The 23,831-nt window shown below is 43.9% G+C and overlaps 1 protein-coding gene across 2 annotated transcripts in view; it reads left to right on the plus strand.

The window, feature by feature from the left end:
• LOC124041657 (inactive dipeptidyl peptidase 10-like) overlaps positions 1 to 23,831 on the plus strand; it is a 370,729-nt gene that overhangs the window by 299,250 nt on the left and 47,648 nt on the right. For both annotated transcript variants that reach the window (XM_046359492.1, XM_046359501.1), the window contains exons 6-7: positions 12,719 to 12,771; positions 13,058 to 13,139. In XM_046359492.1, coding sequence (XP_046215448.1) covers positions 12,719 to 12,771; positions 13,058 to 13,139 — 135 coding nt within the window. The remainder of the gene's footprint in view (positions 1 to 12,718; positions 12,772 to 13,057; positions 13,140 to 23,831) is intronic.

A 23,831-nucleotide genomic window follows, 5' to 3' on the forward strand; every position in this document is an offset into this window, starting at 1 on the left:
TATTTTATTTATTTTTATTTAACCTTTTTTTTAACTAGGCAAGTCAGTTAAGAACAAATTGTTATTTACAATGACGGCCTACCAAAAGGCAAAAGACCTCCTGTGGGGATGGGGACTGGGATTAAATTATTATATATTCTTTTAAATAACACATAAATATAGGACAAAACACACATCACAACAAGAGAGACAACACTGCATAAAGAGAGACCTAATTACAACGACATAGCAAGGCAGCAACACATGAAAACACAACATGGTAGCAACACAACATGGTAGCAGCACAAAACATGGTACAAACATTATTTTGCCGAGACAGTAGCACAACGGGCAAGATGGTAGAGACAACAATATATCACACGAAGCAGCCACAACTGTCAGTAAAACTATCCATGATTGAGACTTTGAATGAAGAGATTAAGATAAAACTGTGCAGTTTGAGTGCTTGTTGCAGCTCGTTCCAGTCACTAGCTGCAGCGAACTGAAAAACGAGCGACCCAGGGATGTGTGTGCTTTGGGGACCTTTTAACAGAATAGGGTTGGCAGAACGGGTGTTGTATGTGGAGGATGAGGGATGCAGTAGATATCTCAGATAGGGGGGAGTGAGGCCTAAGAGGGTTTTATAAATAATGATCAACCAGTGGGTCTTGTGACAGGTATACAGAGATGACCAGTTTACAGAGGAGTATAGAGTGCAGTGATGTGTCCTATAAGGAGCATTGGTCTATGTGTCCTATAAGGAGCATGGGTAGGATGGTCGTCTGAATCAGGGTTAGTTTGGCAGTTGGGGTGAAAGAGGAGCGATTACGATATATGAAACCAAGTCTAGATTTTACTTTAGTCTGCAGCTTTGGTATGTGCTGAGAGAAGGACAGTGTACTATCTAGCCATACTCCCAAGTAATTGTATGAGGTGACTACCTCAAGATCTAAACCCTCAGAGGTAGTAATCACACCTGTGGGTCGAGGGGCACCAAACCATATGACCTTTGTTTTGGACGTGTTCAGAACAAGGTTAATAAGGGTAGAGAAAGCTTGTTGGACATTAAGAAAGCTTTGTGGTAGAGAATTTAACACAAAATCCGGGGAGGGGCCAGCTGAGTATAAGACTGTATCATCTGCATATAAACAGATGAGAGACCTTCCTACTGCCTGAGCTATGTTGTTGATGTAAATTGAGAAGAGCATGGGGCCTAGGATTGAGTCTTGGGCTACACCCTTGGTGACAGGCAGTGGCTAAGATAGCAGATTTTCTGACTTTATACAATGCACTCTTTGAGAGAGGTAGTTAGCATACCAGGCCAAAGGCCCCTCAGAGACACCAACATTCCTTAGCCGGCCCACAAGAATGGAATGGTCTACCGTATCAAAAGCTTTGGCCAAGTCAATAAAAATAGCAGCACAAAATTGCTTAGAATCAAGAGCAATGGTGACATCATTGGAGACTTTTAACCTCTCTGGGATATGTGGGACGGTAGCGTCCCACCTGGTCAACATCCAGTGAAAATGCACAGAGTCAAATTCAAATAAATAACTATAAAAATTTAACTTTGATGAAATCACACATTATATATACCAAATTAAAGCTACACTTGTTGTGAATCCAGCCAATGTGTCAGATTTAAAAAATGCTTTACTGCGAAAGCAAATGATGCTATTATCTGAGGATAGCACCCCAGTAAACAAAGAGAGAAAAGCATATTTTAACCGTGCAGGCTCGACACAAAACACAGAAATAAAAATATAATTAATTCCTTACCTTTGACGAGCTTCTTCTGTTGGCACTCTAATATGTCCCATAAACATCACAAATGGTCCTTTTGTTCGATTAATACCATCAATATATATCCAAAATGTCCATTTATTTGGTGCGTTTGATCCAGAAAAACACTGGTTCCAAATTGCGCAATGTGACTACAAAATATCTCAAAAGTTACCTGTAAGCATTGTCCAAACATTTCAAACGACTTTTTAATACAACTTTAGGTATTTTTTTACGTAAATAATAGATCAAATTGAAGACTAATGATCTGTGTTCAATACCGGAGGAAAACAAAGTGGAGCGTGCTTTCAGGTCACGCGCCTCTAACAAAGAGTAACTTCCCTTGAGCCTCACTCTGAACAGTGTTACTTCTTCATTTCTCAAAGGAAAAACCTCAACCAAGATCTGTTGACATCCAGTGGAAGTGGTAGGAACTGCAAGAAGGTCCTTTAGAATTATGGATTGCCATTGAAAAGAGAGTGACCTCAAAATAAAAAATCTGAATGGTTTGTCCTTGGGGTTTCGCATGCCAAATAAGTTGTTTTATACTCACAGACATGATTTAAACAGTTGTAGAAACGTCAGAGTGTTTTCTATCCAAATCTACTAATAATATGCATATCTTATCTTCTGGGGATGAGTAGCAGGCAGTTGAATTTGGGCATGCTTTTCATCCAAAATTCCGAATGCTGCCCCCCGTAATGAAGTTCATCTGCTGTTTGAAGAGAGTCAGACCGAAATGCAGCGTGTAGGTTACTCATGACTTTTAATGAAGAAAATGATGTACATGAAATAACTGACAATACAAAAACAACAAACGAGTGAAACTAATACAGCCTATCTGGTGACTAACACAGAGGTACAATCACCCACTAAATACAACGCGCACTCAGGCTGCCTAAATACGGTTCCCAATCCGAGACAACGAGAATCAGCTGACTCCAATTAGGAATCGCCTCAGGCAGCCAAGCCTAACTAGACACACCCCTAATTATACACACTCCCAATTAATACAAACCCCAATACGAAATACAACATATAAACCCATGTCACACCCTGGCCTACCCAAACAATTAACAAAAACACAAGATACAATGACCAAGGCGTGACAGAACCCCCCCCCCCCCTAAGGTGCGGACTCCGGGACGCACCTCAAGAGCATAGGGAGGGTCCGGATGGGCGTCTGTCCATGGTGGCGGTTCTGGCTCGGGACGTAGACCCCACTCCATAAATGTCCTAGTTCCTCCCCTTCGCGTCCTAGGATAATCCACCTTCTCCGCCGACCATGGCCTAATAGTCCTCACCCTGATCCCCACATAACTGAGGGGCAGCTCGGGACCGAGGGGCAGCTCGGGACAGAGGGGCAGCTCGGGACAGAGGGGCAGCTCGGGACAGAGGGGCATCTCAGGACAAAGGGGCAGCCCGGGACCGAAGCAGCCCGGTACTGAGGGGAAGCCCGGTACTGAGAGGGAGCCCACTACAGAGAGGAAGCCTAGTACTGAGAGGAAGCCTAGTACTGAGAGGAAGCTCAGTACTGAGAGGAAGCTCAGTACTGAGAGGAAGCTCAGGCAGGTAGTAGGCTCCGGTAAATCCTGAGCTGCTCTGCTGTCCTGAGCTGTCTTTTCGATTCCATCCGTGTATAGCCCTCTTCGCATTGCTGTAGGGAATCCCAGGCGGGCTCCTGCACTCGCTCTGGGTCTGCCGCCCACCTGTCAATTTCCTCCCACGTAGTATACTCCTTGCTTCTGTTGTCCATAACGTCCTCCTTCAGATCCTGCCAGTTCACACGCTGCTCGGTCTGTGAATGGTGGTGGGTGATTCTGTAATGAAGTTCATCTGCTGTTTGAAGAGAGTCAGACCGAAATGCAGCGTGTAGGTTACTCATGACTTTTAATGAAGAAAATGATGTACATGAAATAACTGAAAATACAAAAACAACAAACGAGTGAAACTAATACAGCCTATCTGGTGACTAACACAGAGACAGGTACAATCGCCCACGAAATACAACGCGCACTCAGGCTGCCTAAATACGGTTCCCAATCCGAGACAACGAGAATCAGCTGACTCCAATTAGGAATCGCCTCAGGCAGCCAAGCCTAACTAGACACACCCCTAATTATACACACTCCCAATTAATACAAACCCCAATACGAAATACAACATATAAACCCATGTCACACCCTGGCCTACCCAAACAATTAACAAAAACACAAGATACAATGACCAAGGCGTGACACCCCCTATCCTAGAGAAGTTAAGGTTACAGTTACAGATGTTACACAATACATGTATGTTTTGTTCGATAATGTGCATATTTATATCCAAAAATCTCAGTTTACATTGGCGCGTTATGTGCAGTAATGTTTTGATTCCAAAACATCCGGTGATTTTGCAGAAATACTCATAATAAATGTTTACTACTTAAGTTGTTGGGGATAGGGGGCAGTATTTTCACTTTGGATGAATTGCGTGCCCATAGTGAACTGCATCCTACTCTGTCCTAGATTGCTAATATATGCATATTATTATTACTATTGGATAGAAAACACGCTGAAGTTTCTAAAACTGTTTGAATGATGTCTATGAGGATGCACATCCTAGGGCTTCCAATAGATGTCACCATCTTTAGAAACTGGTTTAAGGATTCTACTATAAAGGAGGGGCTCATAATAGCTCTTTGAGCGAGTGGTCTGGCAGAGAGCCTCGGTCTCATGACGCGCGCTCCCGACAGAGTTTGCTCTCGTTCCAATGCTTTTCTTCAGACAATGAAATTCTCCGGTTGGAACCTTATAAACATCCTAACAATTGATTGCATACAAAAAAGAAGGTCCAAGCATCTTCGACAGAGGGGATCAAGCTATACCATTTTACAGAGGCCAGTTATGAAGGAAGGCTTGCTCATTAAAGTTTTTTAGCAAGCCTCTATGACAAATCAGGACAGGTTGTTTCACTGAGAAGCCATTACGAATGCAGGCTATACGCAGGCTATGACCTTAGTGATCACTAAGGTCATTACAGAAGACACCAGACTGATATCTATCAGGATTATTTGTGAGGATAACATCAAGTAAATGTAAATGTAAGAAGAGTAGCCTTTTCTGGGTGTTTGAAGTCAAACCTTGTGGGATTGGTAATAATCTGAGAAAGATTTAGGGAGTCAAATTGTTGTAGGACTTGGTCAGGTAGTTTAAGCATGTCCCAGTTTTGGTCACCTAGCAGGACAAATTTAGACTTGGTGTAAGGGCCCAGGAGAGAGCTTAGGGCAGGTAGGTTACAGGCTGTTGCTGATGGAGGACGATAGCACCCAGCAACAGTCAACAAAGAGCTATTTGAAAGTTTAATATTTAAAACCAGCAAATCAAATTGTTTGGCGACAGACTTGGTGGAGATAACCGATCACTAAATGTGATCCTTGGTAAAGATTGCCACTCCCCCACCTTCGGAAGATCTGTCTTGCCAAAAAAGGTTATAACCAGAAAGGTTAACATCAGTATTCAAAACACTCTTCCTTAATCACGTCTCAGTAATGACCAACACATTTGGATTGGAGCTCTGAACCCAAACTTTCAATTGATCCTTTTAGATAATAAGCTTCTCGGGTTAATATCGTGCAGAAAACCCATGCTTTTACGGGAGCAGAAATTAGTGAAGCAGATATCAGAGCACAAGTCAGAATTGGGGCTAGCAACCATAGATGGGCCAGGGTGTACGTGCACATTTCCAGATATCATCAACAGTAATACAATCAAGGTATGGCAGAGTACAGGGAGAGCTCTGCAGTGCTGATTTATGACATCTGAATGTTCATCAGATGGCAACAAGATCATATTGTGTACAGCAATTTCATCAGGCAACATGAATACAAAGCCGGCGAGCGGTGTTAAGAATGGAATGGGAGGCAAAAAGTCTGTGTAACCAATAGAGAGTCAGAGTCCAGAGTTAACCCATGGAGTATAATAATGAAGTCCATTGTTTACTTGACATGACAATCGCCCTGTGAGGAAGTTGTGTTGTATTTCATTTGATGACAGATCTCAGTCAAATAGACGATTTTACGTTTCTGTTCTGTTCTGTTCATTCATTCACAAAGATTATTACATTGTGATCGGTTATTTGACATACTGGCGAGGGAAATATACGAAGAATTCCGTTTCTTTACCTTCTGGTCCTCCAAACCTTGATATATCTTTGTGAAGGATAAAACATTGTGTAACATTGATGAAGTAGCATTTATATTCAGTGGCTCGCCGCCTTCAAATGAGCAGAGGCTGAATACGTACATTAGGTCCTACCTCGCCTAACCCCTCAAGGCTGATTACTGAACAAATGAGCCTGGCGGGAATCACAAAGGAAGATGAAGGAGAGACAGAATCTTTTAGAGCTATCTCATCAGGACTATACGGGGGTCACGGTAACCCAAATATCCCAATGTTGTGTGATTTAGCAGGCCAAAAGCAGCACCTGGGGCCCTAAGCACCGTTTTCACCGTATCCATATTCCCTCCCACTCTAAATGGGACTAAATTGGGTCTGGCAGACCCCTGAGACTGGATGGTAGTCACAGCACTGGCACCTTGAGGGCCCATGCTATTATAGTTAATCTGATGGGTCCAGTGTGCTGTAAGGGTCCAGAATTGCTATGGTAACCTGAGGGCCAAATACTGACTGCTGTCAGGGTTGCACTGATTCTGTCATTCACACTGGGCCAACATTGTGCACAAAATATATAAGGTAGCAAAATAATATACGGCATCGGTAGCTTCAGGGACCATTTCGCTTTGATACTCGTAGGGGTGCAGCCTGCTCTTACGTTCATTGCACAGGCACCTCTAGAGCGGCTTACAGCCTAAAATAATTCCCACCCTCGAGTATTCTATTGATCTCCCCCCTACTCTCCTCCCCTTTTGCTGACAAATAGATCGATCCCAGTGGGGTTGGAGACACAAATAAACTTGTTTTGGGATGAGAGTGCTAAGAAAGCTGGCTCATTGGCTCTTTGCTATGTTGGTGCTAGAATGTGCTAGAATTTGCTTAAGTTTCTTCACTGTATTTGGTTAAGGCTCCTCTGTAACCAACAGCCAGTTGAGCAAAGTTTTTCCTTAAATGTGGTCATGTTCCAATAAGGGCAGTAAACTAGGCCGTTAGTTTCTAAATGCAAGTAAGTCACCTGTTTTTATACACATGATTAAACAAAACAATCATTCCCATTTGTATTCAACTGTCCTACTGTATATAACACAGTTATTAACAGCCTTAAACATGTTATTACTATGTAATAAACTCTTTTCACACATACAAGCATCCAAATACTATTTTCATTTCAAATACTATTTTGTAACATTTATTTACCCAGAGGCTGAAAGCAGCCATTGGAAACCTTGGCATGCATTTCTCCGTTAGCTGGTCCAGTGGACTCTTCTCTGAGGCAGTATAGAAGAGCGCCTAAAGCTGTCTGAACCAGTCTAGATATTTAATCATGTGTTTTAATCTGTGGGCCCCTGCTCCCAGGCACGTGCCACACACTGCCAGAGATTAGGGGATCTCTGGGTAATATACAGAACCATGATCCTCCACACCTCTCCCATAAATCAAGAGAATCCGTGTTTTCATTTCATTCAATCCGATTTGCATACGTAATATGAGGGGAGGAGGGGAGGAGGGAGCGGGTAAGTCACCTTGGCAGTGGAAGAGGAGCAAGGAAAACAGGGAGGGAAGGATGGTCAGTGTGTGGCAAATTTATTAATCACATAATATTTGAATTGGAGGAACATGGTCATTAATACAACATGGTTGTTTCATTGGTTTGGGTAGATAAGTTTCCCTCTGTGTGGTTTTATACTAAACTTTTGCAGTGTTAATAGTGTTTGATAAAACTGCCCTGTGCAGACCACTTGTATTCAACATTGAGTTGCAGCAAAAGTTATAGTGCAGTAGGAGTTGAAAATGTCAACCTACTTGTCTTTGATTAAATCACCATACTGAACACAAAGGTCATTGTGCCAGCTCTTGAAAAGATGTAGTGAGGGAAACAATGTGAAACATTTCGAAATTATCCTGTAACTGTACACCTGATACTGGAACTGATATTAGCTATTTTATCATCATATACAGAGTAGGACATTTTTATCAAAGTTAGAGATGACGAGCAGCTCAGAAAGAGTGAATTCCACCCTGCAGCAAAGATATCTGCGCAATTAGGTTCTTAAAATGATAACTTCAACACTTTCTCAGACACTCAAAGTAGTATCTGACAGGCAGTTTAAACTTTTTTGTCAAAGGTCAAAGTGTGTTTGGAAGTAAACCTCTAACTGGAGTGAGTCAATAGTGTTCCAATAAAAGTCACAGAGTCCATTCCTCTTCTTGTGCCTTCCCAGGGAACAAGAGTCTGTGGTTTTGCTGTGGATATTTCACAAAAAGCTCATTACCTCTAGTTCCAAATGATTACCTTGAATTTGTTTTAAATCAAATCAAATGTTATTTGTCACATACACATGGTTAGCAAATGTTATTGTGAGTGGAGCGAAATGCTTGTGCTTCTAGTTCCGACAATGCAGTAATAACCAATGAGTAATCTAACCTAACAATTCCACAACAGCTACCTTTACAAGTGTAAAGGGATGAAGAATATGTACATAAAGATATATGAATGAGTGATGGTACCGAGTACAGTATAGACATATGAGATTAGTAATGTAGGGTATGTAAACATTATATTAAGTGGCATTTTTAAAGTGGCTAGTGATACATTTTTTACATGTATGGCAGCAGCCACTCAATGTTAGTGGTGGCTGTTTAACAGTCTGATGGCCTTGAGATAGAAGCTGTTTTTCAGTCTCTCGGTCCCTGCTTTGATGCACCTGTACTGACCTCGCCTTCTTGATGATAGCGGGGTGAAAAGGCAGTGGCTCGGGAGGTTGTTGTCCTTGATGATCTTTATGGCCTTCCTGTGACATCGTATCAAATCAAATTGATTTATGTAGCCCTTCGTACATCAGCTGATATCTCAAAGTGCTGTACAGTAACCCAGCCTAAAACCCCAAACAGCAAGCAATGCAGGTGTAGAAGCACGGTGGCTAGGAAAAACTCCCTAGAAAGGTCAAAACCTAGGAAGAAACCTAGAGAGGAACCAGGCTATGTGGGATGGCCAGTCCTCTTCTGGCTGTGCCGGGTGGAGATTATAACAGAACATGGCCAAGATGTTCAAATGTTCATAAATGACCAGCATGGTCAAATAATAATAAGGCAGAACAGTTTAAACTGGAGCAGCAGCACGGCCAGCTGGACTGGGGACAGCAAGGAGTCATCATGTCAGGTAGTCCTGGGGCATGGTCCTAGGGCTCAGGTCCTCCGAGAGAGAGAAAATAAAATGCGAAATTCTTCTGTTTCGGTTGGGAAGCAGGCGGATGCTGTTAATCATCTGCCTCGCCCCTCTGCAACCCTCGAGTGTGTGCAGGTTTAGGGTGGTGTAGGTGTCCTGGAGGAGAGGTAGTTTGCCCCCGGTGATGTGTTGTGCAGACCTCACTACCCTCTGGAGAGCCTTACGGTTCTGGGAGGAGCAGCTGCCGTACCAGGCGGTGATACAGCCCGACAGGATGCTCTCGATTGTGCATCTGTAAAATTTTGTGAGTGAATTTCGTCAGTCTCCTGAGGTTGAAGAGGCGCTGCTGCGCCTTCTTCACCACGCTGTCTGTGTGGGTGGACCAATTCAGTTTGTCCGTGATGTGTACGCCGAAGAACTTAAAACTTTCTACCCTCTCCACTACTGTCCCGTCGATGTGGATAGTGGGGTGTTCCCTCTGCTGTTTCCTGAAGTCCACGATCATCTCCTTTGGTTTTGTTGAGTGTGAGTTTTTTGTCCTGATACCACACTCCAAGGGCACTCACCTCCTCCCTGTAGGCCGTCTTATCGTTGTTGGTAATCAAGCCTACCACTGTAGTGTCGTCTGCAAACTTGATGATTGAATTGGAGGCGTGCATGGCCACGCAGTCGTGGGTGAACAGGGAGTATGGGAGAGGGCTCAGAATGCACCCTTGTGGGGCCCTAGTGTTGAGGATCAGAGGGAGGAGATGTTGTTACCTACCCTCACCACCTTGGGGGCGGCCCGTCAGAAAGTCCAGGACCTAGTTGCACAGGTCGGGGTCGAGACCCAGGGTCTCGAGCTTGATGACGAGTTTGGAGGGTACTATGGCGTTAAATGCTGAGCTGTTGTCGATGAACAGCATTCTCACATAGGTATTCCTGTTGTCCAGATGGGTTAGGGCCGTGTGCAGTGTGGTAGCTATTGTGGACCTATTGGGGCAGTAATTAAATTGGCGTGGGTCTAGGGTGTCAGGTAGGGCGGAGGTGATATGGTCCTTGACTAGTCTCTCAAAGCACTTCATGATGGCGGTAGTCGTTTAGCTCAGTTACCTTAGCTTTCTTGGGAACAGGAACAATGGTGGCCCTCTTGAAGTATGTGGGAACAGCAGACTGGGATAAGGATTGATTGAATGCGAGGGTTAACACGTTTAAATGTTTTACTCATGTCGGCTGCAATGAAGGAGAGTTCGCAGGTTTTTGGTAGCGGGCTGTGTCAGTGGCACTGTATTGTCCTCAAAGTGAGCAAAGACGTTGTTTAGTCTGTCTGGGAGCAAGACATCCTGGTCCGTGACGGGGCTGTTTTTATTTTGTAATCCTTGATTGACTTTAGACTCTGCCACATACCTCTTGTATCTGAGTCATTGAATTGCGACTCTACTTTGTCTCTATACTGACGCTTAGTTTGTTTGATTGCCTTGCGGAGGGAATAGCTACACTGTTTGTATTCTGTCATGTTTCTGGTCACCTTGCCCTGGTTAAAAGCAGTGGTTCGCGCTTTCAGTTTCTCGCGAATGCTGCCATCAATCTACGGTTTCTGGTTGATGAATGTTTAAATAGTTGCTGTGGGTTCGACATCGCCAATGCACTTGCTAATGAACTCGCTCACCGAATCGGCGTATTCGTCAATGTTGTTGTTTGACGCAATGCGGAACATATCCCAATCCACGAAGCAATCTTGAAGCGTGGAATCAGATTGGTCGGACCAGCGTTGAACAGACCTGAGAGCGGGAGCTTCCTTTTTAAGTTTCTGTCTATAGGCTGGAAGCAACAAAATGGAGTAGTGGTCAGCTTTTCTGAAAGGAGGGCAGCGGAGGGCCTTACATGCGTAGCAGAAGTTAGAATAACATTGATCCAGGGTTTTGCCAGCCCTGGTAGCACAATCAATATGCTGATAGAATTTAGGAAGTCTTGTTTTCAGATTAGCCTTGTTAAAATCCCCAGCTACAACGAATGCAGCCTCAGGATATGTGGTTTCCAGTTTACATAGAGTAAAATAAAGTTTGTTCAGGGCCATCGATGTGTCTGCTTGGGGGGGAATATATGCGGTTGTGATTATAATCAAAGAGAAATCTCTTGGTAGATAATGCGGTCAACATTTGATTGTGAGGAATTCTATGTCAGGTAAACAGAAGGACTTGAGTTCCTGTATGTTGTTATGATCACACCACGTAATCATAAAGCATACCCGCCCCTCTTCTTACCAGAAAGATGTTTGTTTCTGTCGGCGCGATGCGTGAAGAAACCAGCTGGCTGTACCGACTCCGATAGCGTGTCTCGAGTGAGCCATGTTTCCGTGAAGCAAAGAACGTTACAGTCTCTGATGTCTCTCTGGAATGCTACCCTTGCTCGGGTTTCATCAATCTTGTTGTCAAGAGACTGGACATTGGCCAGTAGTATGCTCTAGAGCAGTGCGCGATGTGCCCGTCTCCGGAGCCTGACCAGAAAACAGTTTCGTCTGCCCCTTTTACGGCGTCATTGTATTGGTTCGCCGCCTGGGATCCGATCCATTGTCCCAGGTGGTGGGCAAAACACAGGATCCGCTTCGGGTCGTAATGATGGTGAGTTGACGTTGCTCTTATATCCAGTAGTTCCTCCCGACTGTATGTAATGAAACCTAAGATTACCTGGGGGTACCAATGTAATAAATAACACGTAAAAAAACAAAATACTGCATCTCTGTCGGCGCCTGAAGTTGCGGCGCATCTAAACGCATGGGCGTTTTAGTTCCTAGCCAGGGATATTTTCACAGAGCTTTAACCCTGACCTGCGTCTCTGTTGGTTAGCAGCTTATAGCAACTGAGGTAGATGAGACATATTTTGTCAAAGCCATCGGAGGTGCACTCTCCACCTCCCTCCCTTTCTGAGATCACTCATCTTGACTTGTCAACACTATTTCTGGTGCTCATCAATCTAGCGCTATCACATCTTTGCCACCACCTTCGGGCCTTTCCGCCGTCCTCATGCGCTATGCATAATTCACTGTGGCAAAGTGCATCCTTTTCAAATGAAGAAGCACTTGTTAATTTCAGCTATCCATCCTCGGCTGTGGCATCCCTGTTTTTAGACTCCTGTCTGCTCAAACAGATATATCAAACACTTGAGTCTGAATCAGGTGTCTCTATTCCTCTCTCTCTCTCTCTCTCTCTCTCTCTCTCTCTCTCTCTCGCTCTCTCTCTCTCTCTCTCTTGCTCTCTTTCCCCGTCTACAGTCTGAATTATACTATCATGTCAGGCACAGCTTCTCGAGGGGAATCCAGACAGATTTACAAACACCCTAGTCAGAACCATTTGGATGCTCTCTCTCTCCCCCTCCCTCCTGCCTTTCTCTCTGTGTCTTTCATACTCCCGGGCTTTCAGACCTAAAGTCATGGGGGTTGCATGATCGGTTTCTCACATGGAATTAAAATGTCTCATCTCCCAGCTGTCACCCATGCAAATTGCATTGTCCACAGAATCTATCTGTAAAAACAGCTACCGGTCTATTCTGTTTGATGCCTTTCTCTGCCTGTTTTTATGATGTTGTTATCAGCCAAGCTGCCTCCATCGTAAATATTTCATGCAGTAATCTCCTCTTTCTTTTCTCTCTTTTGTTCCAGGTTTTCCGGCATTCATACATGGCCTCATATAGCATTTACAACATCCACACAAGGTATGTTTTGTTTGCTTGTTTACCATTAACTTTGTTGGGTTCTTGATATGTTTGTTTACTTGTCAAGACCATCTATTCTCAGGCAGTTTATCTCAGGAATGAACTACATTTAAATTATGATGATAAAACAATGTTGCGAAATGAGCTTTTAAAGTTTTCAAATGTAAATTTGAAAGGCAGGCATACCAAGTCTAGTAGGCTGAGAGGAGTTGAGCACTGTCCTTCAAACAAAATGTGTCAGCTGCTCTAAGCAGCAGTGTTGCTCTTACTTAATGTTGTTTTTCAGGGAGGTATGGGAGCTGGATCCTCCAGAGGTGCTGAATTCTATTCTGCAGTATGCTGCGTGGGGAGTACAGGGCCAGCAACTGGTAAGTCAAAGACAAGTGGTCTGTGACCACAAGTAGGCCATTTGTCCATGCAATGCTCTTATATCTCCCATGTTACCATTTATAATGTGATTTTTCCTGTGCCGGCGATTAAAGTCACAACCCTTTATCACATTGCTTTTGAATATTACTCCCAATTAGGAAGTTAGCATTTTTTGGCGTAATGGCTAAGGTATCAGGTTGATAGTCGCTGGACACAGGTTTGAATCCTGGTCAGGGCTCCCCTCCAAATTTGCAATATTCTGCATTTACCCACCCCAATGTTGAAGGTAACTGACTATAGTCATTACTTAGGCTTATTTTTGGGTACAGCTTGTATAAACTTAAAAGAAGTTGCTTTAACAAGTGTTGGCTGTGGCCTTAAATATACAGTACCAGGTGACTACCTCATGAAGCTGGTTGAGAGAATGCAAAGAGTGTGCAAAGCTGTCATCAAGGCAAAGGATGGCTCCTTTGAAGAATCTAAAATCTAAAGTCAATTTTGATTTGTTTCACACTTTTTTGTTAATTACATGATTCCATATGTGTTATTTCATAGTTTTGATGTCTTCACTATTATTCTAGAATGTGGAAAATTGTTTAAATAAAGAAAAGCCCTTGAATGAGTAGGTGTGTCAAAACGTTTGACTTGATACTGTATGTGCAAAGGATTAGGAGCGGTTGGTATGCCAAGGATCAACAGTTTTAATAAATCTCTTTATTCTGTATTTTCAAAATGATGTTCTTTATTGGTTTGGCCTTCGGGATGATTTTCTTTCCTCTTGTAATTGCTTTGTTTAACTTAATTGTTCTCCTATTAATCCCTGCATGGAGTGCATTCTGAACTTTTAATGAGAATGTGTTTTGATTATGTTGCTGTTGAAAGCGAATCATGCTTCTCATTAAAGATGCAACAATGGACTATGTCATATTCACATTATCTCAGACAATGGAAGAATCTATGTTTTGATATACTCTGGCAGCTCCCCTGTTGTATGCTATTGCCTTGCTGTCATATTCAAATGGCGCTGACAGAGATGGTCGCCTCGCTTCGAGTTTTAGGAAAGTATGCAGTATTTCGTTTTTTAATGTATTATTTCTTACATTGTTACCGCAGGAAATCTTGTCTTATTACATACAGCAGGGAAGAACTATTGGATATAAGAGCAATGGCAACTTACCAACATTACGACCAGGAATACGACTTTCCTGAAGTGGATACTCTGTTCGGACCACCGCCCAGGAAAATGGATCTAATCCCAGTAGCCGACCTAAAACAACGGCACCATAGAAGGGGCAGAGGGAGCGGCCTCCTGGTCAGGCTCCATAGACGTGTACATCGCTTACCGCTCCCGAGTATACTACTTGCCAATGTCCAGTCTCTTGACAACAAGATAGACAGAATTCAAGTGAGGGTTGCCTTCCAAAGAGACATCAGAGATTGTAACATTCTCTGTTTCACGGAAACATGGCTCTCTCGGGATATGTTGTCGGAATCGGTTCAGTCACCGGGCTTCTCCATGCATTGCGCAGACAGAGATGAACACCTCTCTGGGAATAGGAAGATCGGGGGTGTGTGCTTCATGATGGTGTAATCATAACAACATACAGGAACTCAAGTCCTTCTGCCTACTCGGCCTAGAATTCCTTGCAATCAAATGCCGGCCATTTTACCTACCGAGAGAATTATTGTCGGTTATAGTCACAGCTCTGTACATTTCCCCTCAAGCGAACACCAAGATAGCCCTCACGGAACCTCACTGGAGTCTATGTAAACTGGAAACTTGTCACGATCGTTACAATGAGTGGACTAAGATGCAGCGTGGTATGGTTCCATCCTCTTTATTTTGAAGTGAAACTCAAAGAAAACAATAAATGCAAAACTAAACGTGAAGCTGCTATAGTGCTCACAGGCAACTATACAGAGTCAAGATCCCACAAAGCACAATGGGGAAATGGCTACCTAAATGATAAATAGCTGCCTCTGATTGGGAACCATACCAGGCCAACATAGATATATATTCACCTAGATTACCCTCCCTTAGTCACACCCCGACCTAACCAATATAGAGAATAAAAAGCTCTCTATGGTCAGGGCGTGACAGTGCCTCCCCCCCAAAGGTGCGGACTCCGGCCGCACAACCTGACTCAATAGGGGAGGGTCCGGGTGGGCCTCTACTGTCGGGGGCTTCTCCGGTGCGGGGTGAAGTACCCACTCTGCTCGCGGATATGTCCTTCCGCCGATCTTCGCCGGAACAGTAGGTCATTGCTGGGGACTCCGGAACGTGGACCGTTGTTGGGGACTCCGGACCGTGGACCATCACAGGAGGCTCGGGACTGGGAACCCTTGCAGGAGACTCTGGACTGCCGACCGTCGCTGGAGACTCTGGACTGCAGACCGTCGCTGGAGACTCTGGACTGCAGACCGTCTCAGGAGGTTCCAGACTGCGGAGGCTGCATTTATTGTAGTTGGGGATTTTACCAAAGCAAATTTGAGAACAAGGCTACCTAAATTCTATCAGTATATTGATTGCATGACACGCATGGCTAATACTCCCGATCACTGTTACTCTTACTTCCGTGATGCATACAAAGCCCTCCCCCGCCCTCCCTTTGGCAAATCCAATCACGACGCCATCTTGCTCTTACCATCTTATAGGCAGAAACTCAAACAGGATTAACCAGTGACGAGAACCATTCAACACTGGACTGATCAATCGGAAGCCACGCTTCAAGATTGTTTTGATCACGCGGACTGGAATATGTTCCGAGAGAACAACATTGATCTATACGCTGACTTGGTAAGTGCGTTTATAAAGAAGTGTATTGGAGACGTTGTACCCACTGTGACTAGTAAAACCTACCCTAACCAGAAACCGTGGATGGATGGCAGCTTTCACGCAAAACTGAAGGCACGATCCACCACATTTAACCATGGAAAGAGGTCTGGAAATATGGCTGAATATAAACAGCGTAGTTATTCCCTCCTCAAGGCAATCAAACAAGCGAAATGCCGGAACAGGGAAAAGGTGGAATTGTAATTAAACGGCTCAGGCACGAAACTTATATGGCAGGGTCTAGAGGAAATCACGGACTACAAAAACAGCCACTTCACGGGCACAGCCGTCACGCTTCCAGACAAACTAAACATCTTCTTTGCCCGCTTTGAGGATAATACAGTGCCACCATTGCTGCTCACTTACAAAGACTGCACCCCTCCTCCTTCTCCATGGCTGACGTGAGTAAAACATTTAAACATGTTAACCCTGACAAGGCTGCTGGCCCAGACGGCATCACTGGGTCCTGGACTTTCTGACGGGCATCCAACCAACATCTTCATTTCGCTGACCCTCAATGCTGGGGCCCCACAAGGGTGTGTGCTCAGCCCTCTCCTATACTCCCTGTTCACCCACGACTGCGTGGCCATGCACGCCTCCAACTCAATCATCAAGTTTGCAGACGACACAACAGTAGTGGGCTTGATCACCAACAACGACGAGACAGCCTACAGGGAGGAGTTGGTGTCAGGAAAACAACCTCTCACTCAACAACAACAAAACAAAGGAGATGATCGTGGACTTCAGAAAAGAGCAGAGGGAGCACCCCCCCTATCCACACCGAAGGGACAGCAGCGGACAAGGTGGAAAGTTTTATGTTCCTGGGCGTGCACATCACAGACAAACTGAAATGGTCCACCCACACAGACAGTGTGGTGAAGAAGGCGCAACAGTGGGACTTTGAAAAGAGATTGAAAAAAAGCTTCTATCTCAAGGCCACCAGACTGCTAAACAGCAATCTCTAACTAGAGAGGCTGCTGCCTACATTGAGACCCCATCACTGGACACTTTAATAAATGGATCACTAGTCACTTTAAACAATGCCACTTTAATTAATGCCACTTAAATTTTGCTACACTCGCATTAATATCTGCTTACCATGTGTATGTGACCAATACAATTTGATTTGATATTTCTCTTTCTTACATGGAAATGTATGTTTGAGTGAATTACATGTGAGGCCTGAATGTATAGATAATAGCCACTCAACCTCTTGTCTTGGGTTAGAAGGTCAACCAAGTTACCTGGCCTTTAAAACATTTGCATCAAAGAATTCCTTTGGCCCTTTTAAGTCACAAAATTATGAGGTGCTGGTTTTTAAGTATTTTTCTGTTGTAAAGGTGAATGTCTGGCCCTTTTTGGCAATTCACTTCTAGTGGACATTCAAACATGTTGACAGCTTTCAGTCAGATTATTGGAAAGATGATATTTGATAAACGATAACAATCAGTAGTGAAATGCCAAGTACACCTGAAATAACCTATACTAATTTGACATTCAGTATGCCATTTAAATGTAGACCATTTCCATTTCCTCCAAGCCTGACTATTTATGTAACATCTGCACATTTTGTAGTACTTTGTAGTGAAGCTCTGGAGCAGGATTAACCACATTGCCTCATCACCTCTGGAAGGCTTCTTTTAAGCTTTTACATAAGGCTGCTCAGACACAGTTCTGATGGTCTCACGTGTAGGATCTCACTTCTGACACCAAATACTATGAAATTGGGTCATGTTTGATTCAAACCTAGTACTATCTATTTGGATAGTGGGCACACTGCTGTATCTACATGTTTTTATTGAAGCTTTATTTAACTAGGCAAGTCAGTTAAGAACAAAGTCAGATATACAATGACAGCCTACCAGGGAACAGTGGGTTTACTACCTTGTTCTGGGGCAGAATGACATATTTTTACCTTGTTAGCTTGAGGATTCAATCCAGGAACCATTTGGTTACTGGCCCAACGAACGCTCTAACCACTAGGCCACCTTCCGCCCATAAAGTGCCAAGAAGGTTCATGTATTTGTCCGATATCATGGGGAAACTAATGGCAGGATCATTATGGTATCCCCAAAAAATGTGATACAATGAAGCAGTTTTTCGAACCAAGACCCCAGAACCCTATTAGTCTAATCCAGGGGCAAGTGGCATCCAAAATGCACCTGAACTAAAACGGGAGGCCAGCCTTTCTGAAACGTTGGAAACAGCATAAGCAGGTTGATTTGGAATGTTAAATGACCCTTGCATTGTCTTACTTGTGTAACCCCGGTTCTCCGAGTGAGGTGTCACAGGCAGTTAACCCACTGTTCCTAGGCCATCATTGAAAATAAGAATTTGTTCTTAACTGACTTGCCTAGTAAAATAAAGGTACCATTTTTGTTTAAACAAAAAATATGGGGGGGGACACCCTTCGAGACGGGAACACGAGGAAGCTCCAATCACACAACATCTTTTGTAGACAGACAGGAGGCATGGTGGATAGTGGGGAACCCCACTTCTTATAAGGCACCGCAATCCCACCCTGTACTGATTATGAAGCATATGTTTTCTTCCTTACACATAGCGAGAAGGGAAACGCGGTGAGATACAGTACCTCATTCATAATATCAGAGTAACGGGGTTACTCAAGTAACCGTAAGATCTCTTTCAAATACTTGTTTCGGTATCTCACATATGGGGAAAGACTCATGCCTCAGAGGCCCCAAACTAAGGGACATATGCGTAGAGCAGGTGGTAGCTTTTCTGTCTTGCCCAACTCCATCTAAACAGATGGGAAAACTCAAAAATGGATCCAAACTTAAGCCCTTAAACAGATGGGAATTGGTCTATATGGAAAGAGCTAAATTGAAATGTTTCTTACAGAAGAAATATGGAAATGCATAACCTCGGCATGCCGCAGGTCTAACTGGTGTTTCCAAGTGGCCATACACCTCTCCAAAGTGTGCACAGTTCCTAAGCAATTTCAATGACTCAAACAAGAGTGCTTTATATGCAATATGCTTTTTTTTAGCTCTCTTAGCTGTGCCATTGAGGAACTAGTGCAAGCACATTTTTAGTTGTTTTGTGTGGAACACAGCCCTGCATGCCCGCCTTTACACAATTAATGTTGTTTACGCAATCCAAAACGGTCCGTTATAAATCACAATCTGGTTCAGGTAGACATCATTTGAAAGCTTGTTCTATTACCAACATGACTGGCTAAATTATAAAATACGATCTTACCGTATTAGACTTTCACAATGCAATTCAGAGAACAGATCATAATTTTGGTTAATATAGATTGGAGTCAGATGCGTGGTCTGCGGCAAATTCTCTTCACAATATAACAAACTGGCTCATTCTGTTCAGGACAGCCCAGGGTATGATGCCATGTCATCTTGTAACTAACTCTACATTGAAACGTAGTGATCATAATATCAAAGTAGTATTTATTATAGTCCTCAACATCTCATCTTTTAAAAATCTAAACAAATCCTATTTTATTTGTCACATGCGCTGAATACAACAGGTGTAGGCATTACCGTGAAATGCTTACTTATGAGCCCCTCTGCAACAAAGCTGATTTGTAAAAAATTAAGCAAGAAAAATCAACAAACAGATAATCGAGTCCTAATTTACAGCATTTCCCTCACTCATACAACAAAAACAATGGCAAAAATTGCCCACTTAGAGGGATGGGTGATACTTCTTGTCATGCGTGGTGCTCAACTTCAGAACAACTGTCAGTCAGAACCCATACAGAGCTGAAGTGGAGACCCTAACACAGATTTTTTGAAAGACATCTCGTAGTAGAGCTGCAAAGGTGTAGCTCTCCACTTTCTGGAGGTCCGAGTTTTGAAATCAGTAGAATGCATGGTGGAATTAGAGTATGATAGCTAAGGAGATCGAGAAAATTCTGCCGTTTGATTGCAAATATGCAGACAGAGTTGAAAAGAGAACACACATAAGAAGTTTGTGGTATAAAACACCTGTTTCCGGATTACATCTTCAAACTAAGGCAGACATGGCATCCGTGACAGAGAGGGAGAAGCGTCCAATCAATCAAATGTATTTTTAAAGCCCTTTTTACATCAGCTGATGTCACAAAGTGCTTTACAGAAACCCAGCCTAAAACCCCAAACAGCAAGCAATGCAGGTGTAGAAGCACGGTGGCTAGGACAAACACCCTAAAAACTCCCTAAAAACCTAGGAAGAAACCTGGAGAGGAATCTATGCGGAGTGGCCCGTCCTCTTCTGGCTGTGCCGGGTGGAGATTATAACAGAACATGGCCAAGATGTTCAAATGTTCATAGATGACCAGCAGGGTCAAATAATAATAATGACAGTGGTTGTCAAGGGTGAAACAGGTCAACACCTCAGGAGTAAATGTCAGTTGGCTTTTCATAGCTGATCATTCAGAGTATCACTACCACTTCTGCTGTCTCTAGAGAGTTGAAAACAGCAGGTCTGGGACAGGTAACACATCCGGTGAACAGGTCAGGGTTCCATAGCCGCAGGCAGTTAACTGGAGCAGCAGCATGACCAGGTGGACTGGGGACAGCAAGGAATCATCAGGACAGGTAGTCCATCCATGTATATGGGTAAGATAGTCTAGCTAGCTGCATTTTCAGATATTACACAATTTTAATTTAGTCAGAAAATTGTTTTCATTTCAAGTTAAAGTGTGCTGTTAGCCAGTTGGCTAATGTTAGCTAGCTGGCTCGCTATCTAATGTTACGTGTATGAACTGTGTTGTGATATTATTCATATCACAGAGCCATTTGCATTGCTAGTTATAGCCTAATGTTAGTTAGCTAGCTAACATTGAACTTGGTTTGTTAGTTACCTGCAGATTCATGCAGAGTAGAAATGTTATGTGTTGGGATAATGGTTCATTGTTTAGCTAGCTAGCTAACGTTACCTGTCTAAACGAAGACTCCACTATGCAAGTAACCATTTCAATAGAATGTTCATGATGACACTGCGACGTCTGTCAATAGACATAGCTGGTAAATTTTCTCTGACTATCTACTACGATTTCAGTGCACTCGGCTGAGTGTGCCAGAGCGCAGAATAACTGATGAATTTGTGAACGCTCAACACCTCTTGAATATGGCCAGTGTCAGTAAAACGTTGGCAAAAAAAGCGCAATTAAATTGGTGCTAGCAGCACAGTTGCAGTCACCAACCCTCTGGATAACATCAAAACAGCCTAACCAGCTCTGCTAGGGCAAGTAAAATGGTCAGAGTGAGCTGTTATCTCATTTGTGTCTGGAAGTAGCTAGCAAGCTAGCCAACATTCGCCAGTTAGCTTAGGGTGCTTGACTGCTGTTGTTGTTAGGTCAGAACGCTCAGATCAACCCTAATCCTCAGATTTACGAACAGACAATCTGACAACGCTTTGAGTTTACGAATGCCCAGAGCTGTACTCTGACATTCCAGATTGAATTTACGAACACACCTGTAATATAAACCAGCCTTTAGTCTTGAAATTCTTTGGTTGTTTAGTACATGGCCTCACATGTGAATCCTTAAAGAGCTGGGTGGCTAAAGCGTAAAAGGGTGTGAACGATGCTGAATGGGTGTAGGCAAAGAAGAGCATTTTCTCAAAAGTGAGGTTATGTTTATCAACTTTCAATATAGAATTACTTTCCCATTGTTCCTCAACTGTAGTGTGTGATATACTATTTTCTCGCTCGGAGTGTCTTCTTTTATCCAATGTAAAAAAAATATATAATAATTTGGGCCTCCCGAGTTGGGCAGCACGTTAAGGCACTTCATCGAAGTGCTAGAGGCGTCACTACAGATTTTGGTTTGATCCTGGTCTGTGTCACAGATGCCGCATCCGGGAGACCCATGAGGTGGCACACAATTGGCCCAGAGTCGTCTGGTTTAGGGGAGGGTTTGGCCGACAGGGATGTCTGTTCCATCGCGCTCAAGCAACTCCTTGTGGCGGCCGGGTGCATGCACGCTAACGTCGATCGCCAGTTGTATGGTGTTTCCTTCTACACATTGGAGCAGCCGGCTTCCAGGTTAAGCGATCAGTGTGTCAAGAAGCAGTGCGGCTCGGCGGGGTCGTGTTTTGGAGGAGCCATGGCTTTCGACCTTTGCCTCTCCCAAGACTGTATGAGAGTTGCAGCGATGGGACAAGACTGTAACTACCAATTGGATTTCACGAAATTGGGGTACAAATGACCAAAAATAAATACAAATAAACAACATTTCAAATGTTGCTACATTGCTACATACTTTGTCACAGGGGGGAAAAGTGGATGCCTAACTTTGGCTGAACAGCTGCTAAAATAAATCTCAACAAGACCGACAGGGCCCGAGATGGGACCATAGTCTTGGAGGTTAAGCGTGAGTAACGCACCCGTTCCCTAGAGCAATGGAGGGGACTGCTGTCACGGATGTCATCTGGAGATAGAGAGGAGGACCAAGATGCGGGCTTGGTAAGTGTTCATTTTAATGGGAACAACTGAACAACACCGTGACGCTAATGCACAATCATGTTGACACAAACACTACACATAGACAATCACCCACAATGACAAAGCAGGCTACCTAAATATGGTTCCCAATCAGAGACAACGACTAACACCTGCCTCTGATTGAGAACCATATCAGGCCAAACACAGAAACAGACAAACTAGACATCCAACATAGAATGCCCACTCAGATCACACCCTGACCAAACAAAACATACAAACATACAAAGCAAAGTTATCTATTAGAACAGAACATAATGATTTGTTTCAGAAAGATTTGTTTCAGATTCTCTTGAACACACTTAAATGTAGCAGTGCGTGTTTGGAAGGGGGCCCCTGGACCATGGGATTGTCTAAAGACCGAGTGGTCGGGCTGTAGTCAAAGAATTCCCTCCTACACTGGCCAAATCAAAGAGACAGTGTGTATGAATGGGGATGGAGTATCTCCAGTTATGTGTCAATGGCTGGTTGTGAGAGATAGGAGACAACGCTCATGAACAGCTATATCTACTGAAAACAGAAGGGAGGGTGCCTGCTACATCTAACATTCTGGGGGAAGAAAGCAATCTTCCAGCCAACAGTGCAACCCAGAAGAATAAAAGCGGCACAAGTGGTCTCGTGACTTCCTATTCTTAGAGCAGGACAGCTATATCTGGTCAGCTTTGGCCCCTCTCCTGTGAACCAAATGCAGGGTACAACAGAACGGGACAGTGAGGTGCAATGGCACTTCCTTTGGGAAGAGAGGAAGTAGCATTTCCAACGTACTGAATGGTCCCTAACTCAATAGCTGAGTCTCCGTAGGCCACTAAAACCGAAGTTGCAGAGATTGCGTTGCAGGTAGCTGGCTGAAGACTGTTGTCCCCAAGCGACTATACCCACCATGCATGACAGATCTCCACCAACTTGGTGGGGTGCCTTTCAGGCGCTGAGACTCTCATTCGCCGAGGCAACCGTGCCCGCTGGCGGAGTGCCAAAGAGTCGCCTCTTTTGGCAAGGCGCCTGGATGCAACATGGAATAATATAAGGAGGAAAGATGCTGAGAGCACTGACCCGGGAATGGTGCTTGAGGGCAACTGATGTTCTATCATCCTGCTCCTGTCTGAATCATGTTGTCTTCTGGTCCCGGCTGGAACCTAAAGGTGTCGGAGGAGAGCCTTGATAGGGAGGGCACTCGGGGGAGAAGTGCAACTTCCACACCTACTGCTGTCAGCGGGTTGGAACGATGAGCTGCTGCACAGGGGATAGGTTAGGAAAACTAAGGAGTGTCTCTCTAGTACCACAAGTTGGGGAGAGATGGATATGCTAAACTCGAGAGAAGTTAGGGCAGGAAGCCACCAGTGCTGTGTGCTGGACTGCTTACCTCCAGGTCTGCCCTAATTCTGACAGTAGGCT

This window comes from Oncorhynchus gorbuscha, linkage group LG01 (assembly GCF_021184085.1).
Source record: "Oncorhynchus gorbuscha isolate QuinsamMale2020 ecotype Even-year linkage group LG01, OgorEven_v1.0, whole genome shotgun sequence".
NCBI classification, from domain to species: Eukaryota; Metazoa; Chordata; class Actinopteri; order Salmoniformes; family Salmonidae; genus Oncorhynchus; species Oncorhynchus gorbuscha.